The sequence below is a fragment of the Falco cherrug genome, chromosome 7 (assembly GCF_023634085.1).
Source record: "Falco cherrug isolate bFalChe1 chromosome 7, bFalChe1.pri, whole genome shotgun sequence".
Classification (NCBI taxonomy): Eukaryota; Metazoa; Chordata; class Aves; order Falconiformes; family Falconidae; genus Falco; species Falco cherrug.
The window spans coordinates 63497364-63525237 of NC_073703.1; the positions used below are offsets into that span (position 1 = coordinate 63497364).

A 27874-nucleotide genomic window follows, 5' to 3' on the forward strand; every position below is an offset into this window, starting at 1 on the left:
CAATAAGACTGAAAGAATAACAGCAAAAAACCAGTCATTTCAATAAAGGCAAAGCCTGCTTGAAATGACAAGTAACAGATTTTTGGAAAAGACCTGTCGTTGGTTCATTGAGAGAAGAGCTTTGTTTGCCTCAGAGAAGAAATACAACGTGCAGATGAAAAATCACTTGTCAGAAGTATTGTTTCAGTCTGGTGCATTATAGTGTTATTGTCTTTATTCAGACAGAAGTGTGAGAAAGCAGCATTCTTCAAATCTGAGGTTTGGGGTTTTATGGGTTTTTGTTTTTGGCTTTTTTGTGGTTTTGTCTTCTTTTTTTTTATGAAAGGAGTACATTTAGTGTATAAATATAGTATATTTTATATCCCGTCAGATTCTCCTCTGACAATTCCCTTTAATGATTTTCTCTGGTTGTTACTGAAAATACTTGTTGGAAGTATAAAGGTAAAAAACAAGTAAAAGTTCCTATTTATCTCTTAATTTATAAAGTGAGTACAGCAAATATGAGGATACTTATTTCTGAATGCTTATCCAGAGCTGATGTAGTTCTGAAAGTCTCCTTGATGTTTAGCAACTAAGGAATCAGATTTTGTCAAATTTGGAATAGGATTGCTGCCAAGCTTTATGCCAAGAGCATACCGTAGTGCAGTTGTTCCCAGTGAGGGACTTAACCAAGAAAGTGGTAGCAGGAGGGAGGGGAAAAATGGAACTGCTATAGCAATGTTAAGATGTATCACTAGGAAAATGCACTTGTAACTTCTAAAACACCCAATAATACTAGAATGGAAGAAAAAGCCTGATTTAGGTACAAGAAACTTTGGTAAAAGCTGCAACCTTGTAATTCACATGTGACCTGTAGAGAAATTGGAGAAAATACTGGGGTGTAGCTCTATGTTCCTCAGTTGTCTTTCCGTCTGCCTGCAGAACAGTTGCTTGGTATAGCAGTACTTTTTTTGGTGTTGGTTTTTTTTTTTCCGTGTGTATATATCCTGATTTCAGAAATAATACTGAAATTGGTGGTGGAGAGGAGGAGGTCAGCACTGAATGACTTGTTTAACTTTTGCATGCAGATGGACAAACATCTCCAGAAAATAGCCCACGAACAGAACCAAGTGGAAATGGGATGAGAGATCCTTCTAACCTTAGTGTAAGTAGCTAAACAAAGTTGATTGAAAGAAGCTTTAATTTTCTGCAAAATACTTAGGAAAATATGTCTCTAGTATGTTGGTCATGTTACGTTGTACTGTGCGGTCCAGATTATAGAATTGTATCCATACTTTGTCCTGGTTTCAGCTGTGATAGCGTTAATTTTCTTAGTAGCTGGTGCAGTGCTGTGCTTTGGATTTAGTACGAGAACAATGTTGATAACACACTGATGTTTTTAGTTGTTGCTAGGTCCTGTTTATATGAAGTCAAGGACTTTTCAGTGTCTCAGGCCGTGCCAGGGAGAGGGCTGGAGGGACAAAGAAGTGGGGAAGGGGACACAGCCAGGACAGTTGACCTCAACTAGCCAAAGGGGTATTCCATGCTATATAAGCTGGAGGGAGGGGGTTGGCCCAGGCCTGACAATCACTGCTGTGGAACTGGCTGGGCGGTGAGTAATTGTTTTGTGCATCACTTATTTTTTCCTATTGGATTTTATTCCTCTCTCCATCTTAATATAATTATTGTTGTTATATTAAATTGCTCCTGTCTCAATCCATAAGTTTTACCTTTTTCCCAGATTCTCCTCCCCATCCTGCTGGTGGAAGGGAGTGAGTGGCTGCACGGTACTTAGTTGCCAGCTGGGGCTAAACCACAATGACTTTTATCACAGCACTTCCTGTCCTGTGAATGAATTTTGATGTATGACTAATATAATCCCTGAGGAAAACTAGTTATAACCCAAAAGATGAAACTGTGGTCAAGCTGATGGTCAGTGCCTATAGCCAGCCTTTCTCAGGATCAGGCCATAGCTTAGCAGAGTTGGAACTAGGTGTTAGCTAGTGTGGCAGTCTGCTTCCAGGCGGGCCTGATAAAGATGGAGACGTTCCCTCTCCTTATCCCTTTCCCTCAGCTGACTTCCCTGTTTTCATTGTGTTGCAGAACTCGCTACCTGATCAGTCGCTGGCCTCTGAAAGTGAAGCCGGTTCAGGCTTTGCTCCTCCCCCTTTCCCTCCAGTCAGACCTCCGCTACCTGTGGATCCTAGAGCACCTTTCATGAGACGAGGACCTCCTTTTCCTCCCCCTCCTCCTGCTGGCATGTACGGACCACATGAATGTTTTCCAGTACGAGACTTTGGGCTTCCGCGCCCTTCACCACCAAGTACGTAGCTTTTACCAGCCTTTAGTTCAAGCTGATGCACCTGAGTGCCTTGTGCTGGCAGTGAGTTACCACACCGGGTAACATCTTTATTTGCACATACTGTTTCTCAATTAAACTTTTAGTGGTGGAGTTGGCAGTGCTAGGTTAACGGTTGGAGTCGGTGATCTTAAAGGTCTCTTCCAACCTAAACAACTCTGTGGTGCTGATTTAAGTCAATTGCGTTGTACATCATCTTTTTCACAGTTGCTGATGTTGATAATGTTTTTACAAATACTAGCTTTGGCTGGAAAGTATGCATACATGTACTGCTCAGCAGTTAAAGGGTTCTTTTTTTGGGGTAGGAAAGCAAGTAGATGCTTATCTTAATCCTTTTCCTCCTATAAGGTTGCATCATCTAGAAATCTTGAAGTTTCATCCTTTAGCTCTGAGGTGTGCGTGTCCACACAAAGGCATGCATTTGGGACATACCTTTTAGTTTTTCTTTAGAGTTTGCATTAGTGGAGCTAAGTACATATCAGACCAAAGGGCTTCTGCCTCCTGCTGTTCTCCGATTAATGTGTGAAGAGCTAAGCCATTTATCTTCCAAAATAGTTGTAAAGTATGATCACCTACGGACAGTGACTGGCTGCTGCCGTGAGCCTGTCGCAGGTGGCTACTGAGAGAGGTGATCCCAGTGTCTCTGTCTCTTTGGAGCGTGACACCTCACCTAGCTCAGCGGTGTGGCTTCTGTTTCCGTCGGCCATTGCTGAGCAGTAAGGCATGGGGGGGGGTAGGAGGAGCTGGCAGGCGTTTACTGTTGTGACTGCTATTAACGGGACTGCTCTGATCCTTTCACAGTAAGAAATCCATTTCCAATGAGATCGTATCCTCACTATCCCCCTCCACGACCTGGATTTTTGCCTCCGCCGCTTCCTCCTGAAAACAGAGTTGAGCCACCTCAGTCAAATCCATCAGCTGTAGAACAACCAGAACCGCAGCAAGAGACTTGACAGTCACTTGAGCAACGCGCTGACCCGTTTCTGTGCTCTCCTAATGGTATTTTTCCTTACATTAAGTAACCATTGTTACTTAGGTCTATATAAACTACTTTGCTCAAATTGAAGCTTAATAGAAAATTCTCAGGATAGTATTATGTAAATAGAGAATGAAATAACTATGAATATTGTGAATAAGTGACTTCCATTGTACAGTAGTCATTTTAAATTAAGTATTTCTAACTTGAGTAATCTCTTCAGAGGTGTACAAATTCAAATCATGTGAACCATATTTTAAAAGTCCAGCTGCTTTGTCCTTGTTTAGCTGTACAGGGACTCTCTGCATGCCAAAAGCGATATTTGCTGCTTTATGAATAGAATGTGAAAACAAATTGAAACAGTTAATAAAAGCAGTGTCCCTGTTGAAGTGGAGAGGAATTAATATTGTCCCCTACTACATCTGTATGCTGTTAATGACCTCATTAGTCTTTCAGCTGTCACAGCTTTACAAAGTGGCAGTTGTCCGACCACTACAGTGGGAGGGGAGAGGAATGCAGACTTGCTGACTCATAGCTGCCAAGCTGAGGGTGGGGGCACCGTTCTAGCGAAGGTGTGTATGTGGGGGGTTGTGACATGGGAGGAAGGAGTTAGGCAAGGGTCTGGTGGTGCTGAAGCATCATCTAGCTCTGTCTGCAGCAAACGACTAGTCAGGATTTTTTACTGTCTCAACATGAATTCAGTTTATTAGCCTTCATATTTTAATATTTGGGAAGCTGGGTGGGACAAAAAACCCCAAAACACAGCTCCCCATTCCTTCAACTGTTACAGCCAGAGAGGACTTGGGATTTATCAACAAAATGGCCACATAGGATGGGGCAGAAGATTTCTGTATGCATTGTTATCCCAGCACCTAGTACTGCGTTAAAGCTGCAAGGCCAGGAAGAATTTTTCTTGTCTAGAACAAGTACACTTAGCAACAAAAGTGGTCTGTGGCAAACATTTACAAAACCCAAACGAACATATAAATTTAGACATGGTGTCCATGCATGTTTTTTAGTGATTGCTAAGCTTCACAAAAAAGCAGAATTTTTTTTTAAAAAGCAGCAAACTGCAGCATTAATAATTTTGTACCTGTAAGAGCACTTGGTGTGTTGTCTCATACCCCTGAGGTTACCAGTTGCTTCCTCCCTTGTGGCAACTGCCCTCACAGGAGGCCGGGCACAGGCATCCCATGCTGTGCTGGTCTGAACAAAGCCCAGCTCCGTTTTTACTGACTGCTGTACAATCTGGAGGCTTGCTAGAAGCTGTTGGCTGTTCCATCGGTTTAGCTTCGACTTGAAAACCATGTACTCAATGCAGTCAGCTGGTGAGGGACCCTCAGATAAAGGAGGAAATGTTTCTAGGCAAGCCACCACCCACAGTAGCAGCGGTGGGCAGTTCAGCCCCTGTTCCCCTTTTTTCTGCCCGAGTGCGCACAGGCACACACACACACACAAAACCCAGTTTCAGCCTTTAATATAAATGCAGCCACCACACCCCATAATTAGAAGTTACCAAAGAAACCTCCAGCCCTTTTTTTTGTAATTGCTTCTTGGGTCAAGTCTGCCAAGTGAGCTTTTTCTTTCGCAGCTCGGTACTCCTGCTCCTACCATTATTCCCATGTAGGCTTATGTCTCCTGCAGAACTCCCCCCTGGCTCTTCTTTATTCTGCTTTCTACCCCTACTTCAGTCCTTGAGGCATTCAGACAAGCCTTTGTACTTGAGCTACGCAACAAGGCATGCTGACAACAGACACTTTAAAGCATCATCCATGTCAAACTGTTCTCCTATTTAGCTTAATTCAGCTGTTGCATCATTTTAAGCCAATTAGTTGTTTTCTCAAGCCTCCAAGTTTGCCTGGAAGACTTCAGCGGGATTCTAATAGGAATTACTTGGTCTTACCCTTGCCCTTGACACCAGCCCTAGGAATAACCAGAGCTGCCAACTATCAAGCTTGGACCTGTACATAGAACCAGGGGACAAGCAGAGAGTCCTTAGTTTGGGAACGCTGCCACCATGAGAACCCTTTCTCGTTTTTTCCAACTCGCCTTAAGGGTTGCAAAGTACTTACAAAGGTAACTATGTTTTCTGAACAAATACAGTATTTTCTCTGCGTGGGTTAAATATTTGTTCTAGCTTGTAATTAACTGTCTGCAAAAAAACAATTCTTCCTCCACCAAAACAATCTACGTCCGCAATGATATTGGAAGCTGCAGGCAAAACAAAAAATAGCTGGGCTAAGATAATGCAGGACAAGCACGGATTAGATCATCCCGCAGAGAGAATGGAATAAATTCAGACATTCCCCCCCACAAGTAATAGCCCAAATATTAATTTGCAGACAAGTAATTTGAGAACAAGCTCAGATTTATGCCATAGGAAGCAGGGTGTAGTAACCCCCTAAGATGCATTTAGGTATGTTTAACCGAGAAGGGTCACACAAGAGTGCACGCCGGGAAGCCCCTGCTCCCCTTCGAAAGCAAAAGCAATCCAGTTTTAACAATTGAGGGCTTGTGTTCCAAGTTCCTGCTGCTAAATCTAGAATGCAACAAGGCTAACCTGACATCACTGTCTCTTTAGGAAAAGCAAAGAGGAACAAAAAACCCCTTGGATTTTAAACCCCATTTGGGATTATGCAAGTTCCAAGTGACTTCACACAGTTTGCAAAGTCCCACCCCAAATGCCAGTGTACGTTCTGTGTTAGGGCCCTGTTAGTTCCCCAACATCTGATTTCAGATCGCTTCAGCTTGAATTCCTTCATCCTGGTATCACTAATTCAGATCATTGCTACAAATACAAACAACAAACCCACCTTATTTATTTCTAAGACAACAGAACAATCGGAGGTGTATTTCTCCAGCACTGCTCACGCCCTGCTGGACTGCCTATACTTGTAAAGTAAGAAAGATGCCAGCAATCTGTTGTAAGTGCACCTGGAACACAAGCCATACCAGTGACTATAGACTATATGCAAAAAAACAGCGCTGGAGCACTAACAACAGCCATCCATTGAATCAGCATATATATATATATATATATACATATACATACTGCCTACATTAAACATCGTGGCTGTAACTGCACTAAGCAAAGGGACCAAACATCCCCACCATAGTCAAGTGGCCTGTTTCTCCCGCTCCTCGTTCTCTCTTTCAAGACTAAGTTAATTAAAAACAAAGCAGAAAATAGGTCAAACTAAAAAGAGAACCACATTTATATAACAGAAAGGTAAACAAGTTACTTCCCAGCTGCATGAAGACAGTTAGCCATAGAAACACAGTAGTCCGCAGAGATAAAATTAACAACCTGCAACTCCGCTTAAAGCTCAGGGTGCAGCATTTGCTTCAGGAAGTCACACAGAAAAAAAAAACCAACCCAGAAACCTTAACCACATTATGACCAAATTTATGATCAGATGATGCTGAACAAACACCATCAGTTTTAACTGTCACGTAAACCTCCCTCCTGAGGCTGAGCCCTGAAAGGCACCAAGTCCCATTATTTCACTTTCCTGGAATATGAGAAGCTGTAACAGTATTTACCTTATCTTCATTACTAATTGTATTATTTATCTTATGCTTTATCGTAATCGCATCTCTTTAGTATGCTGGTAAATGATCTTGCTTACCAAATCGAGCCGATCTAGGAGACTGCTTGAACAAGCAGCAGCACAATTCTTACACCTGGTAGCGGTGTGGGCCATCACAAAGCGAAGTTCAGAAGCTCCAATTAAATCCGTGCTTGGCACGCACACGCTGAGCAGCCACTCCGACAATTCTCACAGCACAATCAGCCATTACAGGGCATGGCAGCGCCTCGACAGCTAAACAGACATTTGCAGTTTTCATTCGGAATACACAGCTACGTACTCTTGAGCATGGATAAAATGTCAAACCAAAGCATTGCAGGTATTCATAATCTATTTAATAGTGGGACACCAAAGAAGTACTACACATTGTTCTTGAGCACATTAGATTTTGATTTAAGCGATTGCAATGGATGCAGGAATTTCTCAAAAATAAGTCTATATTTTACAATCCAGTTTACTGTATCAGTCTAAGTCATATCACGATATACTGTTTGTTGGTATATCATGATACACCAGTTTGTGCTAACTGGTCTGACAGTCTGATCTTTAGCAAAGCATCCGTCCCCTTCTTCCACCCCCCAAGAAAATGTTGACAAAATTCAGCCAAATTAAAAAAAATTACCGTACGACTTATTTTAGACTCTTTTGTTGACCTACACACAATGGGAGCTACCAGTTACACACAGCTTATGAACGATGTTGCCTTTTAATTCTAAAAATCTTCATGCTGATACAATAAAATATTTTATACAGCGATCCATTTTTAATGCTTTATTCATCGATTAAAAGAATATACATTTAACATAAACCATACAACATCAGTCATCAAGTCAAACATTCAGCTGGTTTCCTTACATTTTCTGTCAGGAGTTTTTTTTTTTTTAATCTGATCACATTTATAAGATAAAATCTCACCACATCTGGCATATACACACACTGTGCCAGTGGATTCACTCTACTGATGTACATATAAAATCCGCATGGTATGTGCTCACTGGAGACAAAACAGCGCACACCTGTCAAAAGGTCATTTTAATATAAGATGGTAAAACCATTTGTAAAACACATATAAACTTTTTCCATAAATAGAATCATATCTGGACATCTGTTGCATAAATTGTGTTTTCCAAAGCTTACAATATAGCAGCCAGGTCTCAGCACTGCTGGGCACCCACGTTGGCCACTTACTTTATTATTGCAGACTGTCCTTTAAACATTAAATGCACAACATTCGTACCACTTAAAACTGGGGTCAGGTGGAAGTCTCACAGAGACCACGTCTGTACCGCGGTTGCCCTGAAACAGTTAAATCGGCTTTTAAAGCCTCTCAGATATAACAAGATTTTAAAACATACTTCATGGAATGTTCTTCATGCATCATAGCAGCTCATACCTGTGATAGAACAAGCTTTGTATTTGTTTCCTTTCCTTCCTTTACATTCACTATTCACAGTGAAACAGGTGCATGTTTGTTAAGAGTTCTGAGGTTGCTGACTGAGCCACAGCACAGCTGTGTACCACAGGTCGAAATTCGACCTTATATATTACAATCTAGCAGTATCTGGCTGGCCAGAAGTTGGCCTGCCCCTGCCAGCATGTGGGCACTTCTTCGTTTTTAATCTATTCTTTGGCAGCTGACACAGGCGCTGACAGAGAAAATCCAGTGACTCGGTTGCTAGGGATTTCACGACTAATGTTTGTTTGCGGGTGTATACCTCTGTACTGAAGTCTTCACTGTTACGTGTGTACCTCATCGGAGTGCACATTCTTGCTTTCCCCCCCCCCCCCCTCTTAAAACTTTGGCCCAAAGCTAACTTTTAAGGAAGGCGACAGAACATGAGAATAAACAAGGAGGAGTTTGCAAAGAATCCAGAAAGACTACAGCTTATGGAGTGGATCTGGAAGTGCAGGTACCTGAAAAGCTAGTGTTTCACTCTGCCGCTTAACAGCTACCAACAGCTGAGAATGGGAGTTTAGTCATGCTTCGGAACCTGCACGTGAAATAAAGCAAGGTGAGAGTCTTACAACGAACAGTCCTGGGCAGACCTCTCTTCCTTTAAGCCTATTAAGTAGCATGCTACCAGATTAAGCACACAATGACAGCACAGAAATCCACTGGGCTATGGATACGGGTATTAAAAAGAGTTGGCTCCTGAGCACGGAACTCCGATGGGATAATAAAAATCATTCAAAACGCAGTTACTCAACAAAAGTAAGTTAGCCGGCAACCTCAGACAGCCTTTGGCTGTACCTCTGTAAGGTTTGGTAGACAAGTCCATTAACCGTGAAAACCCTAAACACTGCCACTTTCAGCTTCTAAACCAATACCCGACTACGTTCTTTGATCAAGAAGTAGAATACACATATATAATTCTATATAGCTAATACTGATTAAACACAGCACAAAAGGGGTTAATTCACGCTACTGAAAAAACATAATAGGACCCTACTTGCATATGTAACCACAGGAATTGTAAATAAGGAGCTAAATGCCTTCACTGAAGCTTTGCATCTCTCTGTAAAAGTGACGGGTTGGCTCGGTGAAGACACTGAGCAGCTCGATGTCCATGACTGCGTGCCAAGGTCGACCCAATCCGAGAGAGACTTGCTCAATGAGATTGTGTACTGGATCCACATCCTGGTCTGCCAGTTCTCCTTGGTCGAAATCAATGCTTTCTTCTGTGACCTCCAGGACTTTCAGGTCAGAGCCACGAAGACGAGCAATTGCTATAAGGTTATGAGCCCAAACTGTGTAACCTAGGTGGGGGAAAAAGAAAGGGGAAAAAAAAAAGAAAAGGTTGCTCTGTCGTTTTGCTACAAGGCAATTTCTTACTGAAATACTTAATATCAGACCATCTCAACGTCCTTCCCAACCTGTTTTGTCATCTTCTGTCTGGCAGAATCCCCCTAGAGCATGAGTTTGGGTTTTTTTGGTTGCAAGTGTTAAAGCCCCATTTTATATTCTGAATAAGAAAGTATCAAAAGTATTTCAGACAGTTTGGCCAAGCTTTTCTAGATCTAATTTTTTCACCATTTGTAGAAAAGTGGCTTTTTTTACTTCAAGTTATACCTTCAATTTCAAACCTCCTGTGATCTGCTTAATAGTATAAATAAATAGAATTAAAAGAATGAATAATCAATTATCTTAAGTGAATGTACCAAAGGATTGTTTCAAAACTGTGCTTATGCTAGAAAAAAAAATATCTGAAGTTTGCTTTTGTTGCACTAGCTTAGACTTAACAAATAATGCCCAAAACAAAAACCCAAATCAATGCCAAAACAACAACGAAAAAAACCAAACCAAGCCAACCAAGTGAAAAATACCAACACACACACCCCCCACCAGAAGCCTCTCCAGGAAACAGGTCACACCAGTATAAAAACCCCTACCTGTATCTTGTTATTCTACCTAAGATTAAACAGAATTACAAAGCTTCCCGCTCTTCCCATTAGCGTATATTGGCATCCTTCTTCAAAAACACCTACTCCCCAGTTACCTGTTAGCTTTCTGTACCCTGGCTAAGGCAAAAGCTGAGCTCCTTATTCAGGTGCAAACCACAGATGACCTGGGAACATCCCTTTTTGGGAGCTCCGCCAAGTCAGCCCCTCCGCTGCAGAAGGAAAGGCTCATTTCTGCCTTCATCATTCTCACAGGTGCTAAGCGCCTCTTGGGGAGATGCCCACTGGGATTCCAAGTAAAGCCGCAGTCTGCACAGTATTTGAACTGGGGAAATTAAGCTGCTGAGAAATAAAAACTAACCGTGGGTTGGTCTTCAACAATGCGGTTAATTTATTTTAATTTATAAGGTAAATTAATAAGGATGCTCTACATCATAATGTATCAAGGCACTTAGTTAAAGGATGAAGAAAACCGATGCCAAAGTAATAAAGGAGAAATTTCCATTCTGTTTTCTTTTACTTTTTCCTGCCGTTTTTCTCAAGGCTTCCTGTAAATACGTTACTCAGGGCAAGTTTTCAACAAAGAAGTCTGCACACATCTGTATGGCACATTTCTGGTATATTAACCATTAGGAATGATGCATTCTTACAATTACCACCTGCTGATACTTCACCTCCAGCACGACTGTCCACAGAAGATGAAGGTGTCAGTAAGGCTGCAGGCCATTAAACCTGACGGAAAATTGCACCTGTATTGCTGTCTCCACCTGGGAGACAACACTCCCCATCACGATTTGAAAGCGCTCACACCATCTTCCGGTTATCTTGATGGTAAAGGAACTTACTAAAGAAATCCCTGAGAGAAAGTGCAAGAATACAGGGAACAACAACTGCAGTTAAGTCCCCTGTACTATCCCTGCGGTTCAGGCATGTGGCTTTTGCTGTAACTTTTCATGGTCAGATCTTCTATGTTTTGGAACAAACACCTTATTCTCAATCTCAATTTCAATTAATTCTCCTTTCAAAAGTTTTGCCTGAAGTTTCTCAGTAACTTTCCAGCAGCTGAGAACCTCTGCCCAGCTAAGTATTCAGAGGTAAGAAGGAATGATCACCTCACTACAAGTATTACTGAACAACAAATTCATCATGGACATACCATAATTTGGTTTTCCTTGCTAGTCAAATTCCAATTTTAGCTTTGCTCACAGACAGAATAAAACTGAGAATCTCGTAGGTAACACAATACGTTTACAACACAAAGTCTTGGAAATCCACGCGAATTGTCCTTCTCTTACAGGGGGTGGTGGTGAAGCTTGACGCCCCATAGGCGTGCTTTTTATTCACAGTGCTAGATCATACCACTCTGAGTATCCTACTGTCTCCATCCCATCCCAAATGACCACACCCTCTTCACACCTTTCCTTCATTCTGCAAGAATATATTTAATATCCTTCAATCGGCTTTCCTCTGCTCCTGAAGATACTACCTTGGTGGAAACAAGATGTGACCTCCCACAAAAGGCCGAAGATATTCTCAAGGTACCCAAGGAAAGAGTGTTTTTAGGGTATGTCTTCCCCCACCTCTTTTGGCCAGTGACAAGTGGCAGCCAAAACTATATGTAAATCAAAGCTTTTTCACAGAAAAATAGCAGCAAAAGATGGAAAACTAAAAAACACCTGAGAGGTATTGCAAACTGAAGAATAACCACTTCAGGAGACAGAAGAAACCTGAGCACTTAAATATAAAGCAAATTATGGCACCCTGAACAAAACCACCACTTTTTCCTGAAGGAAGCTTGATAGTATCATGAAGAATACGACAAGTGGAGCCAGAAACTACTACATGGTAAATCCCAGAAAATACAAGCATGAGGCTAAGACTGTACTGAAGCATCACACGTTCTAGATCTTCGGTCCTAGCCATGTTCTTCTCACAGCTGCTGCTCTAGAAGAAAGATGCTTATACTCTAGTACCACAGAAGCCATATTTACAGCTTAGAAAAGATCAGGAGGCATTATAAGCAGCTTAGCCAGCTTCTGAAGCAAGGAACTGAGAAAAGAAGGGCAAAGAATCTGAATCCCAGCATCAGAGCAAGGGTGATTATTTGGCCCTTCTCTCCCCTGGGTACACACAGCATCTCTCCAAAGAAAGAAGATGCAGCAACAACCACTTGCTAGACAGAACTGTAGAAGGCGTTTGCTTTCCCAATGCTCTGCACAGACTAATACCTTCTACTGAACAGAGATGCACTGGTATTAAATGATACTTAACACAAACTTATGTTCAAATATTTTACCAGCTCTCTTTTTAAGTTTAGAGAATATATTAGAGGACTCCCCTGGAGCAGGAGGATAAATTAAGGTAACGTGTATTTATTTTTTTAAAGGTCCTCAAACTTGTGTCCAAACGTTAAAAGAAACAGCTAAAATCCACATTAGAGCAGTTAAGGTCACATGCCGGGAGCCAAAAGCTGTCAGACCTGGAAACTGTAAAGGAGAGACAACTGAATTGATCCCCCACCACAGTTTTTCAGTAGAAGTCAATGGAAAAACTTTTTCAAGCAAATACAGCAGGACCTTCTTGACTTCGACCAATGGCAATCTGAATGTACAGCCTTCGCTGCTGAAGGTCTCCTGCCTGTGCTGAATGACTGCTGATTTACTCCCCCAAGTAGTCCGAGGAAGTCTGAGGAATGCTGCATTCGTTCTTATGCAACACAACGCAGAGTCATCAATTAACTCCTTCACGCAGGCACCACCAAACTTGCTCTTGGTAAGCTGACTTTGGCACGCACAAAAATAACTGTTCTGCACTGTTCCACTTGCAGGTGCCTTAGAATTTGCCAAGCAACTGTAACTTCTAGCCAGTACTGTACTGATGGCAGAGCTGAGTACAAATGCACACTTTTTTTCATTTGCAATTACACGCCAAATAAATAGGTGGGGTAAACCTAGCTCCGGTATTACTGAAACAAATGCACTCAGCAAGGTAACCTCCTCCACATTCTATTTTTCAGCCTTCATCTGCTGGCAAAGTCTTACCAAACTGGTAAGAGACTTCCTTCCCTCAGCCTTGGGGCACTTCACCCATGTTATTTACAAACAGGAAGCACAATTATCTAATCTTGCCAGCATATGAGCTCACAGTAAAACAGCAAATGTTTTCAGTGTTCATATTCACACAACCAGCTGCTTGGTGGAACTTGCACAGTGCAGACTGCTTTCAGAATAAGCCTCCTGGAATGCTCAGTTCTTAGTTATCCCCATTTCTGTGAGCAGTCTAGTAAAATCCTGTGACTTCTCAACAGAAGTTGGTAAGCTACGAGTACGTTTAGAACTCGTACATGATAAACACCTTCAAATTTTCAAACGCAAAATTACCAGTCTAAGGTACAACAGCATGTATAGCAACTGTGCAGGAGACTTTTGAACACCATTCCACTAAAACACATTATGATCAGACAGGCTCGAGTGTTCTAAGTACTCCAAAGTCACATACTGTGCCTCTGCAATGTATTACCTACCATGAACAGCGAGGAGAGACAGTCTTGTGCACCTCCAGGCCAATAAGACAAGTGGATCTTCATTCCGGTTGTCGCTAAGATCTGGGAAGCCAGACATATCTATCACATCATTCATTAGTATAAAATGAGTGAGGAACTTGTCATACTGCCTGGATATGAGGTCAACAACGGCCCCTGAAACACAAGTGATGTAGCTGTCAAAGTGAATCCTCTCTAGGGGGATACTGGGCTTAAGAATCCTTAACATATCATCACTCTTGACATCAAAGGCCATTATATAGACCCGAAGATTAGTGCTGTTGCGAGTCAGCGCCTGCCAATTCTCATCTTCTGGCATACTGTTCAATGACTTGTGCATTATGGAAACGCTGTGGACCAGGAGAGACAGTCGATGCAAAGGCACATGGTTGCTGTCAGCCAGGACTCTTGCCATTTCAGCTGTAAAATCACAGAAATCCAACGCGAGCGAACGCAGATTCACAAAGCGCTCCAATTCAACCGCAGTGATCAGAGTGGTATTACCAGGGATGTGGTTGTCCAGCAAGCTCAGATGTTCCATGGTGTTGGCTATGGGGTTTGATAAGGAGGACAATGATGTGGGAGTTACTATTTGCAGCATAAACCCACAAGACAGCCATTTCAATTGCCTGCTATTGCCTAATATCTCTTCAAACAGCTGCTGGATTCTGCAAGTAAACAAAACAGACAATGATCCTATTAAACATGATTTAGTCTTACCAATTGCATACCATTCTATTTTTTTATTCAAGAATTCTTCTTTCATTTATGGCCTTACTCTGCAGGAAGTTGCTGTTATGGTTCTTGTGAACTACAAATGTTAGAACCTGGCTCTGCAGACTTCCCACAGCAATTTAATCTTCACTGCGCTTAAAAGGTTAAAATCGTAAACCGTCTTGAGAAAAATTACATACTTCGCCTTTCAAAAACCGTGGCACACTACGAACCTTCATTTCATGTATTTTCCAGCACGTACTTAACACCCTCCCACATACATTTTAAGGTTATGCAAATAAGAAAACCTGTAATGCCTTTAAAACACAGCTCTCGTTTTTTAAAAACAACTTTTCATGTTTGCTAACCTCTCCAGAACTGCAAATTCAATATGGAAAAAAAAGTAATTTTCAATGAAAGGTTGCAGAAACTTGGACTTCGAGCGCAAGTGAGAGTGATCTGAAACTAACTGCTTGACTTTGCTCATTAAAGGGTAAAGAACAAACATGTGAGAAGATTCTTTAAGTAATTCTGAATGTACAGCTAACTGGATTTTCAAGTGTCAAAAGCTTCAAGTTTTACCAAAATTACTTGGACCTGGTAATATTTCAGTCTCAGATTACAAGCACCAGATAATTCTGGCACTGCCAGAATCCTCATGGCATTTATTACACCGCATAATTATTATGTACTTATCCTGATGCATCCCACCCCTCCTACCCCTTTATTTTTTTCTAATGAAGGGATGTTCAAAGTATTTTGAGATAAGATTTTGAATACTAAATTTAAATAGTACAGTCAAACTCTACAAACTTACTCCATATAAATACTTTCCCAGTCGTCTTCCCACAGCTGCTAAGGCCCAAAACAGTCCTCCTGCCCAAATGACAAGTGTTCTTTGAGCATATACATTTTAGGACACGTGTAGATAAGCGCTAGATCTCATACCCTGGTCTGCCAGAAGGAGAGATCAGCATTTAAGGGAAGCAGTTAAGCCAGGCTATGACAGCTCCATGAAACATCAAGAAATAAGACGTAAACAGCTCCACTGCAAAACTAACAGCGATCTTTGTGCCTCAAATCAGGGTGCGTTTTGCACAGAACACTTTTTCCTTTATCATTACGAGTATCTATATACTTTATACATCTAAGCAAAACAATGTTACAAAGTTATTATTCTCATCCACACATCTTCAATCGACATAATGTCCAGAAAAAATTATAAAAGCTTATTTAGCCCAGTATCCTGACTGACAGCAGAGAAACACCAATGCCCTAAGTGCAACAGAACATGGAAAGCACAGAGATATTTCTCAAATATCTGCCTAGTTTCCAAAAATTTGTAATTCGGACCTCCTGAGCCAGAGGCAGCTTTCTGTAACGGTAACCCTCAGGGACCTCACTTCTACCGATTTCTCCAGGTCCCTCTTTGAGCCAAGTAAGCTTTTAGCAACTGTAACATCCAATAATAAAGAACTCTGCAATGTCTTTCCACCCTCTTCTTGCTTGCTCTGAACCTGTCACCTACAACCTTTGATGCCCCATAAATCCTGCTGTTGTAAGAAAGTTACAGGATCAATCTTCATTCATCCTCTCCCCTGCAAAATCCTTACTCATCCTCTCCCTTGCCTGCGTGTGCTTTCTTCCTTCTCTTAAGAACGTACTGGGTTTGCGAGTCCTGACTTCTCTTTGTAAGCGGAAGAGTTGGTGTCGTTATTGTATTTATCTATTATACACCTCAGAATAGTTTCCAAGGTTTTGCCTAGTATAGTCATCAGGTTTAAAGATTTCAGTTCTCCCAGATCTTCTCTCAACATTTTGTTTTTAAACCAACGACTGGCAACTGTGACACAAATTAAAGTTTTAAACAACAGTTCAAGTCACAGATAGTGTAGGTTTGCTATTTTATTCCTAAATTCTTTTACAGTTCAGATGAGCCCCGTTTGACCCCAGCAATGATTGTTTGATAATTATTCCTGCCGATGCTTAAATTGAAGGCAGATTCTCTGACAGTGCCCCAAAGAACAAGGTTCTACCACAGAAACCTCTCTAATTTCTTCCAGTGAACCAAGACCCTTCCCTCCTGCCTCTCACCACACACACTCACCTACAAAAGGTGCCGTAGTGGTTGCAGCAATGGTAGAATTTGTTTCGTGATAGCCTAAGCAGTCAATCTTAACAGCACTTGTAATATTTCACAGAACAACTGAAAAGATGACAAATCACTTTTGAGATGCTCAGTAGAATACTACCATCTATATACCTCACCGCACTGAAAATCTGTTTCAGTTGGGCTTCTCGGATGACTTAAAACATCTAAGTTTAGAAGAGCACTGTTCCGGTCCTCACACAATTTAATGAAAAGAATTATGATACAGAACTCTGCAGCTGTAGGGTGGGTTTTCTGCCCTATGGGAATTACAGTAAAAAGAGAGATACTGATTTAATGCTATCTACACATCAACTTTTTAGTGCAAACACTGAAGTATTTATACAAGTATTTAGATCTGTGCTGAAAGTCTACCAGCCTGAAGGCCCTAGGAAAACTTGCCCCAGTTCTTTGCCAATTTAATAAAAAGAGATCAAACATGTCAATAGAGACGTATTTAACAGTGATCACTTTTGGACTGTTTTTAATACCTGCTTTGTATTCGGCCAGACAGGAAGCACCATATAAACCACAGGCCATTAGTTTTAACATATTTCAAATGCATTTTTCAAATACTCTAACAGGGGGGTTTCCTCCCCTGGAAATTCTTATATACATTCTATTTTTCCATGGACAGACTGCATCTAACTGGAGTTTGCAAAAAATAGTTTGAAATGTGTTCTAGAAGTTTAGACAAATTAAGTGAATTCTTGGGAATTAACACTTTATTATCATAGCAACTTTTACTTCAACTGCTTAGCATGTAGTACAACATTTTTTCTTAAACCTCACTTTTAAAACTCAAGTTTAAGCATGGTTTAGCAAGTATAGCACAAAACATAATAAGCAGAGCTCAGCATGTGCAAGAAAGCAACATAACCTAATGATGCCTCAGCAAGTGTACTTAATCAGCCCCCTTTGTTCCCTGTAAGCAGCAGTTATGGGATGTTCACCACCAACCTGAAACCTAGTGGGATCATACTGAAGCAAACTATTTAAAAAATAAAAACCTCAGAATAAATTAACTTTCACAATTAATGCCCCAAATGGCACTTTCAGACAGAGGACAGATCAAAGCCTGACTAGACCAGCTGAATTACTGTTTAAGCCCAAAAAACAGTCCTGACCAGTAGTCAAGCACATCGATGGCCCTGGACAGGAAGCAAAGATCTTACTAAGGTCCATATGGAGCCTATTTGTTTAATTAAAGACTATCAATCAAAACGTTTTGTTTAATAACAGAGGCTAAACTGGTTCTTTTGGAAACCAAACTATCTGAACCACATGGATCAGTCATGGGAAGCAGATTTCAGAAAGCCAAAATTTTAAACAACTACCCTTTGCTCAACACAAGACAAATGCATCGCTTACGCTGAGCTTCCCAACACTAAGGAACAGAGTTGCAAAGAATATTTTAGGAAGTAACCAGGGACACATGCTATACAGGAAAAGAACAAGCCTTACAAACCATGCTAAAAGGATACTTTTGAAAACATAATCTAAAGTCTCCTCTCCCTCAGAATAACCCTTAGTCTAAATCTGGGGGAGCATCCTAATGGTTCTGTGCTAGCTGGGATTTCACCCACGATCTGTCACATCCAGCTCAATGCTACGGAATTAAGAAAATGTTTTCTTCCCCAACTGCTTTAATTGAAGAAAGTTCCTGAAACAGCTAGTAAGGTTTATCACCAAATGGATTCCAAAAAGCTTCAACTGCCAATCACACTGTGTCCAAAGGCTGCTGAAAACCTTTCAACATTAGTTATCAGTATCCACGTTTCACAGCCTAACTGATGCAAAAGACAAGACTAAGGAGCCATCGTGATTTACTTCCTCAAGTAAGCCTGCTGCTAGTGCTGACGAACTTGAGAACACTGAAAAAACACTGCCAGCTCTTCTTTAATTTAGAAAAGGACTAGCAGGTCCCAAACACATTGTTTTATTCTAGGAAAAAAAAACCAAAACCAACCCCCCAAAAAAAACCCAACCCCCCCCATATTTATTTGCTCATTCCAAAATGTGCAAAGGTCAATATTTACCTTAAAAGACTTAACTTCAAATTAGATAATGAGTTTTGAATGGTTTATGGCTCCAAAATGTGCATTCTTATTTTTGTTATTTGTTTGAAGAAACATTTAACCATGCACTCAGCTGAGTAAACATCTGCTTAGATTGATTTCTTCAAGCCCCTTGGCAAAGATATTATATATTTATATTTTTACAACAAAGGATATGGAAAAAAACCGAACTTTTACTGAATCAGCCTTTTACCTGCACACAGCACTACAGTACACGTTAAACAGAATTCCAAATTGCTCCAAGTCCTGCATTCTAAGCATAACAGATGACAAAGACACAGTGTGTGACACACATCTGTATTTGCACTGTTTGCAAATTTAAGTCATGACCAAACATTTAGTTCAGTGGTTGTGTTCACATACATACACTGATCTGATAATATACCTATACTACTTCTGAAAACACTCCAAAAAATAATAGTAAGTATCTGGAGTGGCTGTAGTCATTCCACTCCCAAACTATGGGATATAGATGTTTAAAAATTAAACAAATTTACAAATTAAAATGATGGTATTCAGGTTTTATCTATATGGAAAGTTTAGCAGAACTACTGAAATGGTTAACTTAGCATCACTCCCTCTGTGGTAATTTTTTCCAGAAGTCAGTAGCTTTTTACACTGTATTTAATTTTTTCCAAAGAAAAAGAACTAGCTATTTTAATTATAAGCATTCAAGGACTGTACCATAATGTAATTGTGGCAAGCTAAAATACACCTCTGAACTAACAAGCACATTGCAAACTGCATCTTCCAGGAATTCTGCAAATATATAACCTAGTTTTGAGATGCAACTTGAAATAACTTGTTTGTGTTTACACTCTCTTTCAAGTTTGCTCGCTATATGCTCTCAATTCTTGTGAAATACAACAGATTACTTTTCTAATTCTTTCATGTACAGCAATAGTGGAGGTGCTGGTAACAAACCCCCATCCCTGCTCCTCTTTTGTGCCGTTAACATGATATGGTTTCTAGAACACAATGAAAAGAGGAAAGAAGGGATTCTCACTCTGTTAAAAGAAAAAAAACAAAGCCACAAAACCAGACTACTTCATGTAAATAGCAGGAACAGAAGTCAACTCAATTTAATAATTTAGATTCTCATCCTATTAAAAACGTAAAGCTTTCTCAGGCATGTATTTCAGGCATGAAAATCTGTGTTATCTGTTTTTATTATTTTAATGTATTTGATAAATTACAGATAAAACTTACTGCTTAATCTTCTTGCCATCAGGGTCAACCTTGCCGAGGTATGTATTTGATATACTTCCATGTTGCTGCAGAATGCTTATATCCCCAAAGAGACTTAACTTCTGGAGGTTCCTATGAAATGACAAAATAAAAAAGGAATCTGTACACAAAATTAAAACACTGTCAGGAATCATTCTAGCTAAGTCAAACAAACACATTATTACATGGAACAATGTAGTTTGTTTTCAGAAACATCCTATTGTCCTGGAACACAGGCACATATGGAAACTAAAGAAAAGGAGACTGAAGTAAAAAGGGGAAGAGGACCACGCAAGCTGCTGAATCCAGCTGTAAAAGCAAGTGCCAGTTTTCAGTCACCACAGGAGTATTTTCAGCAGGCCAGCACCATAAAGAAAACTTTTAGCAGTGCTTTCATGCAATTTTTAATCCTTGGAACATGTGTGGTAAGTGCCACAGATGAAAACATCAAATACCTATTCCTTTTAACATTTAACGCCCAAGTAGAACACAACCACATACAACCCTGGGTTACAAACCGGAGCCCAAACCTGCCTCAATCGAGGCAACACAAACCTCAGACAGGAAAATTGAAAGCTCCCCACACCCTAATCAGTGCCTAATTTCTGTTATACCAAAGTAAGGGAGGCTGTTCTAATCTTTCCCATCAGTGACCTGAAAAGGATTAGTGGTCCACCATGACATACAATTTTAATTCTTGGAAGGGATACCTAAAAAGAAGTGAAATAAAACCTCTTAAGTTTATGCTGGACATGACTCGGTGTGCTAGCCAGTCAGTTTTCCTTTCCCTGACTTACATCTGTTCTATTCCTGAAAAAAGATCAAGCAAGAGATATGAAAATAACTGCAGTTTTAGAGTAGCTGTGTGGCATTTACTTTTATTTTTTTTTAACTGACTAAGTTTTGGGCCAACGTTTTTTATATTTATACATGCTGTAAATTAGATTTACTCCTAACACGCAAGGACTAGTCTGCAATTGATAATTAACAGGGCAGAAACTCCAGTTTCATCATAAATGGCTACACAAGTTAAATTAATCTTAAACAGCAGATGCCAATTAACCTGTAGCTGACAACTGAGTTACATAAATTCTTATTTCTTCTGGCTTACAAATCATACGCCAATATTTCAGATCAGTTTTGAGGGAAATGCAATACAATTACAAAGCTCACAGCTCAGGGAAGCTACAGTGACCGGTCACTACCTCCGCAGTATGAGCTGATGGGGGGGAGGAAAAAAAACGTATCAGTTGGCCAAGTTTTACATTTTAGAAGTATGAACTGCAGTCTGTGATTGGTATCTATCATAAATCATTCTTCACCTGTTTTGGAGTTCCTGTGTTCAATAACCATAGCTTAGTTTCCTGAAATCTACCCACTGTTGCACCTGCTACTTTTTTTCTATAGGTGAACTACCACCTAGTAGCAAGATCCACAAGCTTCGTATCGAGTCATGACAAATACCAGATCAAAATTCCTAGAAAATCTTGTAACTGTTCCAAAAATTCTAACAATTTGATAGTCTTTTAAATACAGGACTACTGTACCGATGATACGTTAATATAAACTGAGCCCTGACCACATGCTCAATATTCTATAAACCTGACTAAGACGATGCCAGATCATACAGAAGAATAAGCTTGGCAGGGAAATCTGAAGATGCTGGCACCACCACCAAGAGTATTTTGGGCTCTCCTTTCCTCAAAAGCTGTAAGATAGTCTGGTGTGACAGGGAAAGCAGCAGAAACCTCCACCTGGTGTGAAAGGCAGTGTTCACAGCCAATGCTATAATTAATCTTTTATCTTCTGATCTCGGTGACTTAACTCTGAGAGCAAAGAGACAAAATGCAATCTTCAGAACAATTCTGAATCACCTACATAGTCACATCACACAGGTGATGAAGGTCTTTTTCTTTTGTGCTACTGGTACCCCCAGCGAATGCTACCATAGGCAGGTATTAATTTTAGAGCCACCAAACTACAGGACACATGAAACACTATTTCCTAGTATCCCACACATTTTTACTACGTCTATTTGACTGCCATTTCATGCACTACAGAGAAACACTGAAAAGTTCTCCACCTCAAAACTTAAGCAATGAAAACATCCAATTATTTTTCCATTCACAGCACAGATGACATAAACAAATCTGATCACAGTTCAACACAGTATTAGATTTTTGCTACTATCTGCAGTGTCATATAATCTCTATGGCATTCAGCTCACATCTTTATTGCAGAGAGTAAAGTGATTGCTACTTAAATAAAATTATTTAGAAGTTAATTGTCATCTTTTGCTAGAAGTCATAATGGCATCTTAATCCTATGCACTACTCAGACACACAGCTGGGGAAAAACGTGTTTGGGGGGAATTTCTGAACCGTTTATTTTCCATTAGCTCAAAAAGCATATGAAATGTAATAAGCTTCTTTCTAGGCTCCATCTTCAGTTTTGGTAGGGTTTTTTTGAACACCCAATGAAAAAAAAGAACAAAATGGCCTGGCTTGCATTCAACATGAACAAAGTGGTAAGGCACATATTGTATTACTATACTAGTTTTTGCCAGTTGCAGCTGCCTGCTCAGACCTATAGAAGAGCGCCATAAAAAAACCTCAAATACAGCCACAATCTACTGTTTTGAGCGATTCACCAATCTTTGGCAACTCCAAGATGGATACCATACCTCACCGAGACACCACAGTCTGACTGTAACTTTCATTTTTGTTTCCACAGCAAAGAACAAACAAGTCACACAAATTAATGTCCTGCAGAGGAAAAGCGGGGGGGGTGGGGTGTAGAAAATGTATCACTACCTTCCTATTTTCCTTTGTAATCAGCTAGAGGAAAGACTGTACTTTGAGATTTCAGTTGCATAAAAGAACACAGATTTTTCCTACTGAATGATCAGCAATTGCTTATTAGCTACTGTATGCACCGAAATGACACACACAAAGTTTGTCATCCTCCCACCTGCCTTCCAGAACTTAGTTTTGAGAGACCAGTTTGAGAAGGTGCAGATTATTAGGATTTCTCAAGAGCCACTAACAAACAACTTGTCCCTCCTGCTACTGCTACAGAACATTACACCCACCTGTATCTTTTCCTTTTTTTAATAGGAAGTGGAACATCAACTGTTTAAACAGTAATATGCAGTTACTTTGCTTCGTTTACTGCCATAAACGTAACAACTCATGGAAAAGGTACAGATCACTATAAACAGTACTTTAGTACCTTTTATTTAATTAAATTACAGATTTTTAGAGTTCACCATAGTCCCAGCACTATTAAGGCAGTATTTTGGAGTAATAAGCTGCCACCCACAAAATAAAGTTTACAGCAACTTCAGCTCTACCTCAAATATGAGACAGATCTACAATATACCTTTTTGGATGACAACTGGCTGCCAGCAGCAGTACTTGTCAGAATATCATCAGCTGGTTTTAAATCAAGTTGTAGACAAATAGTTACTTCCTTAAGTCCACCAGAGTTAGCAAAGGTCATTTGGAAATATTTTTCTAGAGACTTAACATGCAGATCTGCTTAGAAATTGGCAATTTTATGTTGTAAAGAAAATGCTTTTATTAGCAAAAATACACATCATTCTTCTCTACCCAGGACAGCATTTAGAAATTGCATTATTTTTAGTCACTACTTTTCTTAGGTCCTGCGGTATTGCAAATCCTCAAGGAATTCTCTAGACCCATCTGAAGTGCTCCCCCCCACAAAAGGAGGGGGGTTGTTACTGTACTGTTTAATAGTAGATTTTAAAAGACTACAAGAAGATTACACAGTTAAGAAACAGCATACCATTTCACAAAAGTAAGTTTCTTCCTCCCCAGTTCCGAAGTACAAGATGGAAGTTCTTTGAACTTCTCTGCCAGAAAGCTATCATAAGGGCTGACAGGAGTTATGAAAGAACTATCCTGTTTCAAACTTAATTCCAAAAGGAACGCGTTTAAAGTGATTCAGCCACTGGAGAAGTCAAAAACGCTGCTGTTTCCATTATTTTGGAAATTACTGTAGCTATCCCACGTACAATGTCATACAGCAAGCAAAAAGGAATTATCAATTATACTCGAGTTACGGATGAATAAACAGAAGCAGAGAAGTAAAGTGACTGGACTGTGGTCATTCCTTAGACAAAACTAAGCATCAGGAAGGTGACAATTCCTCCAGTTTGGACATGTGGTCACAGTGAGAACTAGGCAGCAATTTAGCATAGTTTAATGCTCCTTCCCACTTTGTTTCAATCTCAAAACTCTACTTAAAAGAGCTAAAATCCAATGTTCTACATGCAAACTAATCAATTGTTGGTAGTTAAACCTTGCAAGAAAAAAAACCCAAAACATCAAAATAAACTAAAAACCTTGTCTGTTCAAGGGGATAAAAGGAATCTATTCAGAAAGTAAAACTGCATAAAAGGCCATGTTTAATGTAAATTCCTCCCTCCCCCTTGTTTTTTAAATGCTCATTAAAAAAAAGCCTGCTGTAATAACCAGGTACCCTGTGTTCGCCAGTCACACGTTACTTAATTTTAAAACACAAGAGGCAGCACGCAAATGATTTGAAGATTTGAAGACAGCAAGAAAGTACAATAATGCAAAATCCTATCGAAGTTGGTAACTTTTCACCTCTGACTTGGCCCCAAAATTATACAAATCTACCAGAGAACAGGTACAGGAGAAACAACCACCTTCCACATAATATTTTACCGCAGTCCTAAACCACACTGTACATAGTGAATCTGCAAAAAGACCTTTAGAAAGCAAGTGCCCTTGTATAAGTTTCCGTTAAGGCCATGGAGAATAAATCTTTTTCAAAAGAAAAAGCGTACCAAAGGCCTCACAACACATTTAATTTTGACAGCCTCATATTTTAGTGAGACAGAGGGAAAGAAAAAAAAAAAAAAAAAAAAAAGGCAAGCACTCTAGTTTTTCCAGCAAAACCCTCAGGCAACATCTCCTGCAGATACTATTTATTTTAAAATTCCAAGTCCGTGTAGCAATACTTGTCTCGGATAATCACTGACATTTTTTCCACTTATGACATTAACTGGATTTCCCAAAGATTCAACAGTTAGGTGAAAGCTACTCAGAGGCAAGAGAAGAATAATCAAGACAGATGGTCACGATTCGCACACCGAGGATTCACAGGGCAAGAAATAAATTCGGATCAAGGTGAGCTGGGGCCAAGGAGCTGTTTCCAAGAGCAGGGTTTGTATCACCCAGCCAAGGCAGCTGCACCACAGGAGGTACCTGCTGGGCACAACAGAGCAGATGAACCGAAAGTGAGACCTCACACACCACATCTGCATCCGTCACAAAGCAACGAGGAATTACACGTTAGGTTCCCTCGCTATAATTCAAAATACGGAAGCCAGGAGGCCTCAAAGTGCTCTCTAATCCCTCTGGAATCAAAGAGGGGCGGTGACCAGACCACGACTCAGTTGCAGTTTTCCAAAGGCCCTCCACGAGGTTTAATTCATCCTAAAGGTACCTTGAAATACTTGCAGCTTTTCTTTTTTTTTTTTTTGATAGGTGAAGCTATATGCACACAGAGGGGAAATAATATTAACCACTTCCTACCCAAATATCTGCACGGCTTTCCAAACACATCACAACCTAACTGTAACATCCCTGCCTTCCTGTCCTAGGTGCTGACTACAGGCCATGTATTAGGATATCTGAATGTTATCTTTTTAGAAAGATATTTATCTGGATTACACCCACACGTGGTACAGACACTATAAGCGTTCGCATTTTAAGGAACTTCCAACACGAGGAAATCATCCCACCTGCCCAAGTTAGCCTGCGAAAAAGGAAGATCTAAACGCATCTTAAGTCCAAACCACAGGAAAATATTTCTACGATTTATTTTGGCCAAGCAAGTCCTACGTCTTAAGTACTTTTCCAATAAACAAAAGTAAGACCCTCCCAGCGAGCCCCGAGCCCGCCCCCCGGTGCGGCCGGTGAGGGCAGAGCGGCAGGGGGCTCGGCGGGGCAGCGGCGGTGCCCTCGGGGCTGGGGGGGCAAGGGGGCAGCACCCCGATACAGAACACCTCCAGAAAACACCGGGGCTGTCATTTGCACACACACACCCCGCTACTCATGTCTCATGACATCCATTATTTTTCCATCAGGCATAAGAGATGTGAAGCCCGTCCGCGGCGAGGCTGGCATGGCAAAGCGAAGGTGCCTCCCCCCCCCGGCCCCCTGCCCCCGCAGCCAGCTCCTGGTGCCCCCCCTCCCCCGCAGCCCCTCCCCGCAATGAGACGGGCAAGTTTTCACCGTCACAGCCCGTTCCGCGCACCGACCGGCCCCTCGGCAGCCAACAGCCTGCGCTCCGTTTCCCCACCGAGCTACCGAACACGGTAAAAACGGGCGGCCCGAAGCAGCGCGCCCTCGCTTCAGTCCCGGCGGCCCCAGGTCCCGGCCCCCCCCCCCCCGGCTCCAGCGCCGCAGCCCCCCAGGCACCGGCCGCTCAGAGGGGTCCCCCCGCCGCCCCCCGCCGGCCGAGGCGCGGCCCCCTGCCCCCCCCCGGCCCGGCGGCGGTACCTGTTGTTGCGGACGCTGCTCAGGACGCACAGCACCAGCTCCAGGTAGGTCCTCAGCAGGTCGAGCCAGCGCGGGCAGAGCGGAGGCGCCTCCCCGTCGCCCGCCGCCGCGGCGCCCTCGCCCGCCGCCACCGCCGCCGCCGCCGCCCCCCCCCCCGCCGCTGGGGTAGTTGTCGGCGGCGAACTGTACGCGGAGCTCACGGACGAACCAGCCGCACTTGCGCATGAGGAACTCGAGGCGCGGGCGCTCGGCCGGCGAGACGCGGAGGCTGAGGCGGAGGCGCGGCCAGAGGGCCGGGTAGAAGAGGCACTCCCGCCAGTGCGAGCAGGCGGCCGAGGCCCGCAGCCGGTCGGGGCCCGCCAGGAAGGAGAAGATGTGCACCACCAGCTCGCTGGGCAGGGAGCCGGCGCCTACCGCCTCCCCGCACACCGACATGCCTGGCGCCGGGCCGAGCCCCGCTGCTGCTGCGGCGGCGGCCCCAGGCGGCGGCGGCCCCGGCCTCGCCTCCGGCTCCTGCGACAAAAACAACAACATCAATGACAAGGCGGAGGGGGCGGGCGCCGGCCGGGACGCGGCTGCTGCCGGGACGCACCACCCGCGCCGCCGCCGGGGGGGGACGAGGGGCGGGGCGGGCCGTACCAACACCCAGGGCGGCGGGGAGGGGCGCAAGGCGGGGGGAAGGGGTGCAGGGGCGGGGATGTGGGCCGGACCACCCACCCGCGCGGCGCCGCGTGGGCTCTACCACGCAGCCCGGAGGGGGGTGCGAGCGAACACGCCGCCGGCGCCGCTCTCTGTTCCTGCGGGGCGGGGAGAGCCGCCGCGGCGTCTGGTGGAGGAATTACCCCACGGGGCGGATGGAACGTGCCATCGGCGGGTGGGAGGCGGAGCCAGCTCCTGCCGCCTCCGTGAGGGGCCGTTGGCCGTTAACCCCTCCGTGGCGGCAGCGCGCGGCCGCCTCTGCCCAACCGCCCCGTCGCGCCGCGGAGCCCCCGACACCTCGCGGCGCGGGGGGGCTGCGCGCCCCAGCCCCGCGGCGGACCGAGGCTCAGCTCCGCGACCCACCGGCGCTGCGCCCTGAGTAGGCCGGCCCGGCAGCGCGCCCCGCTCCAGCGGCTCCTCCGCCTTAACGCAGTGCGGCGGGAGGGCCGGGGCGAGGCCCCGCCGCCGGTGCCCGTGGTGCGCTGGGCGCTCCCGGGGGCAGGCGCCTTGTATTGGGAAAGTTGGGGCGGGCGGCGGCGCGGGGCACGTACGCTTCAGCCCGCGGCGTTACCTCAGCAGCGTTCCCGCCGCCGCCGCGGGACGCGCTGA

The 27874-nt window shown here is 42.8% G+C and overlaps 2 protein-coding genes across 8 annotated transcripts in view; one reads left to right on the plus strand and one right to left on the minus strand.

Annotated features, from left to right (window-relative positions):
- The window catches only part of MIA2 (MIA SH3 domain ER export factor 2), a 42387-nt gene extending 34727 nt beyond the window's left edge, over positions 1–7660 (plus strand). For 6 of the 7 annotated variants that reach the window (XM_027812550.2, XM_027812552.2, XM_005444185.4 and 3 more), the window contains 3 exons: positions 1068–1144; positions 2083–2302; positions 3140–4323. In XM_027812550.2, the coding sequence (XP_027668351.2) occupies positions 1068–1144; positions 2083–2302; positions 3140–3291 (449 nt within the window). In that variant the 3' untranslated portion in view covers positions 3292–4323. Of the gene's footprint in view, positions 1–1067; positions 1145–2082; positions 2303–3139; positions 4324–5235 lie in introns of those variants that run through there. The other variant, XM_027812549.2, reaches the window with a different exon arrangement.
- Positions 7661–8684: 1024 nt separating this feature from the next.
- On the minus strand, positions 8685–27143 carry FBXO33 (F-box protein 33). The gene is given in 5 exon segments (XM_055717398.1): positions 8685–9661; positions 13827–14512; positions 19995–20105; positions 26567–26719; positions 26721–27143. Coding segments are annotated over 5 exon segments (1602 nt in total). The 5' UTR covers positions 27101–27143; the 3' UTR covers positions 8685–9389.
- Positions 27144–27874: the final 731 nt, after the last annotated feature.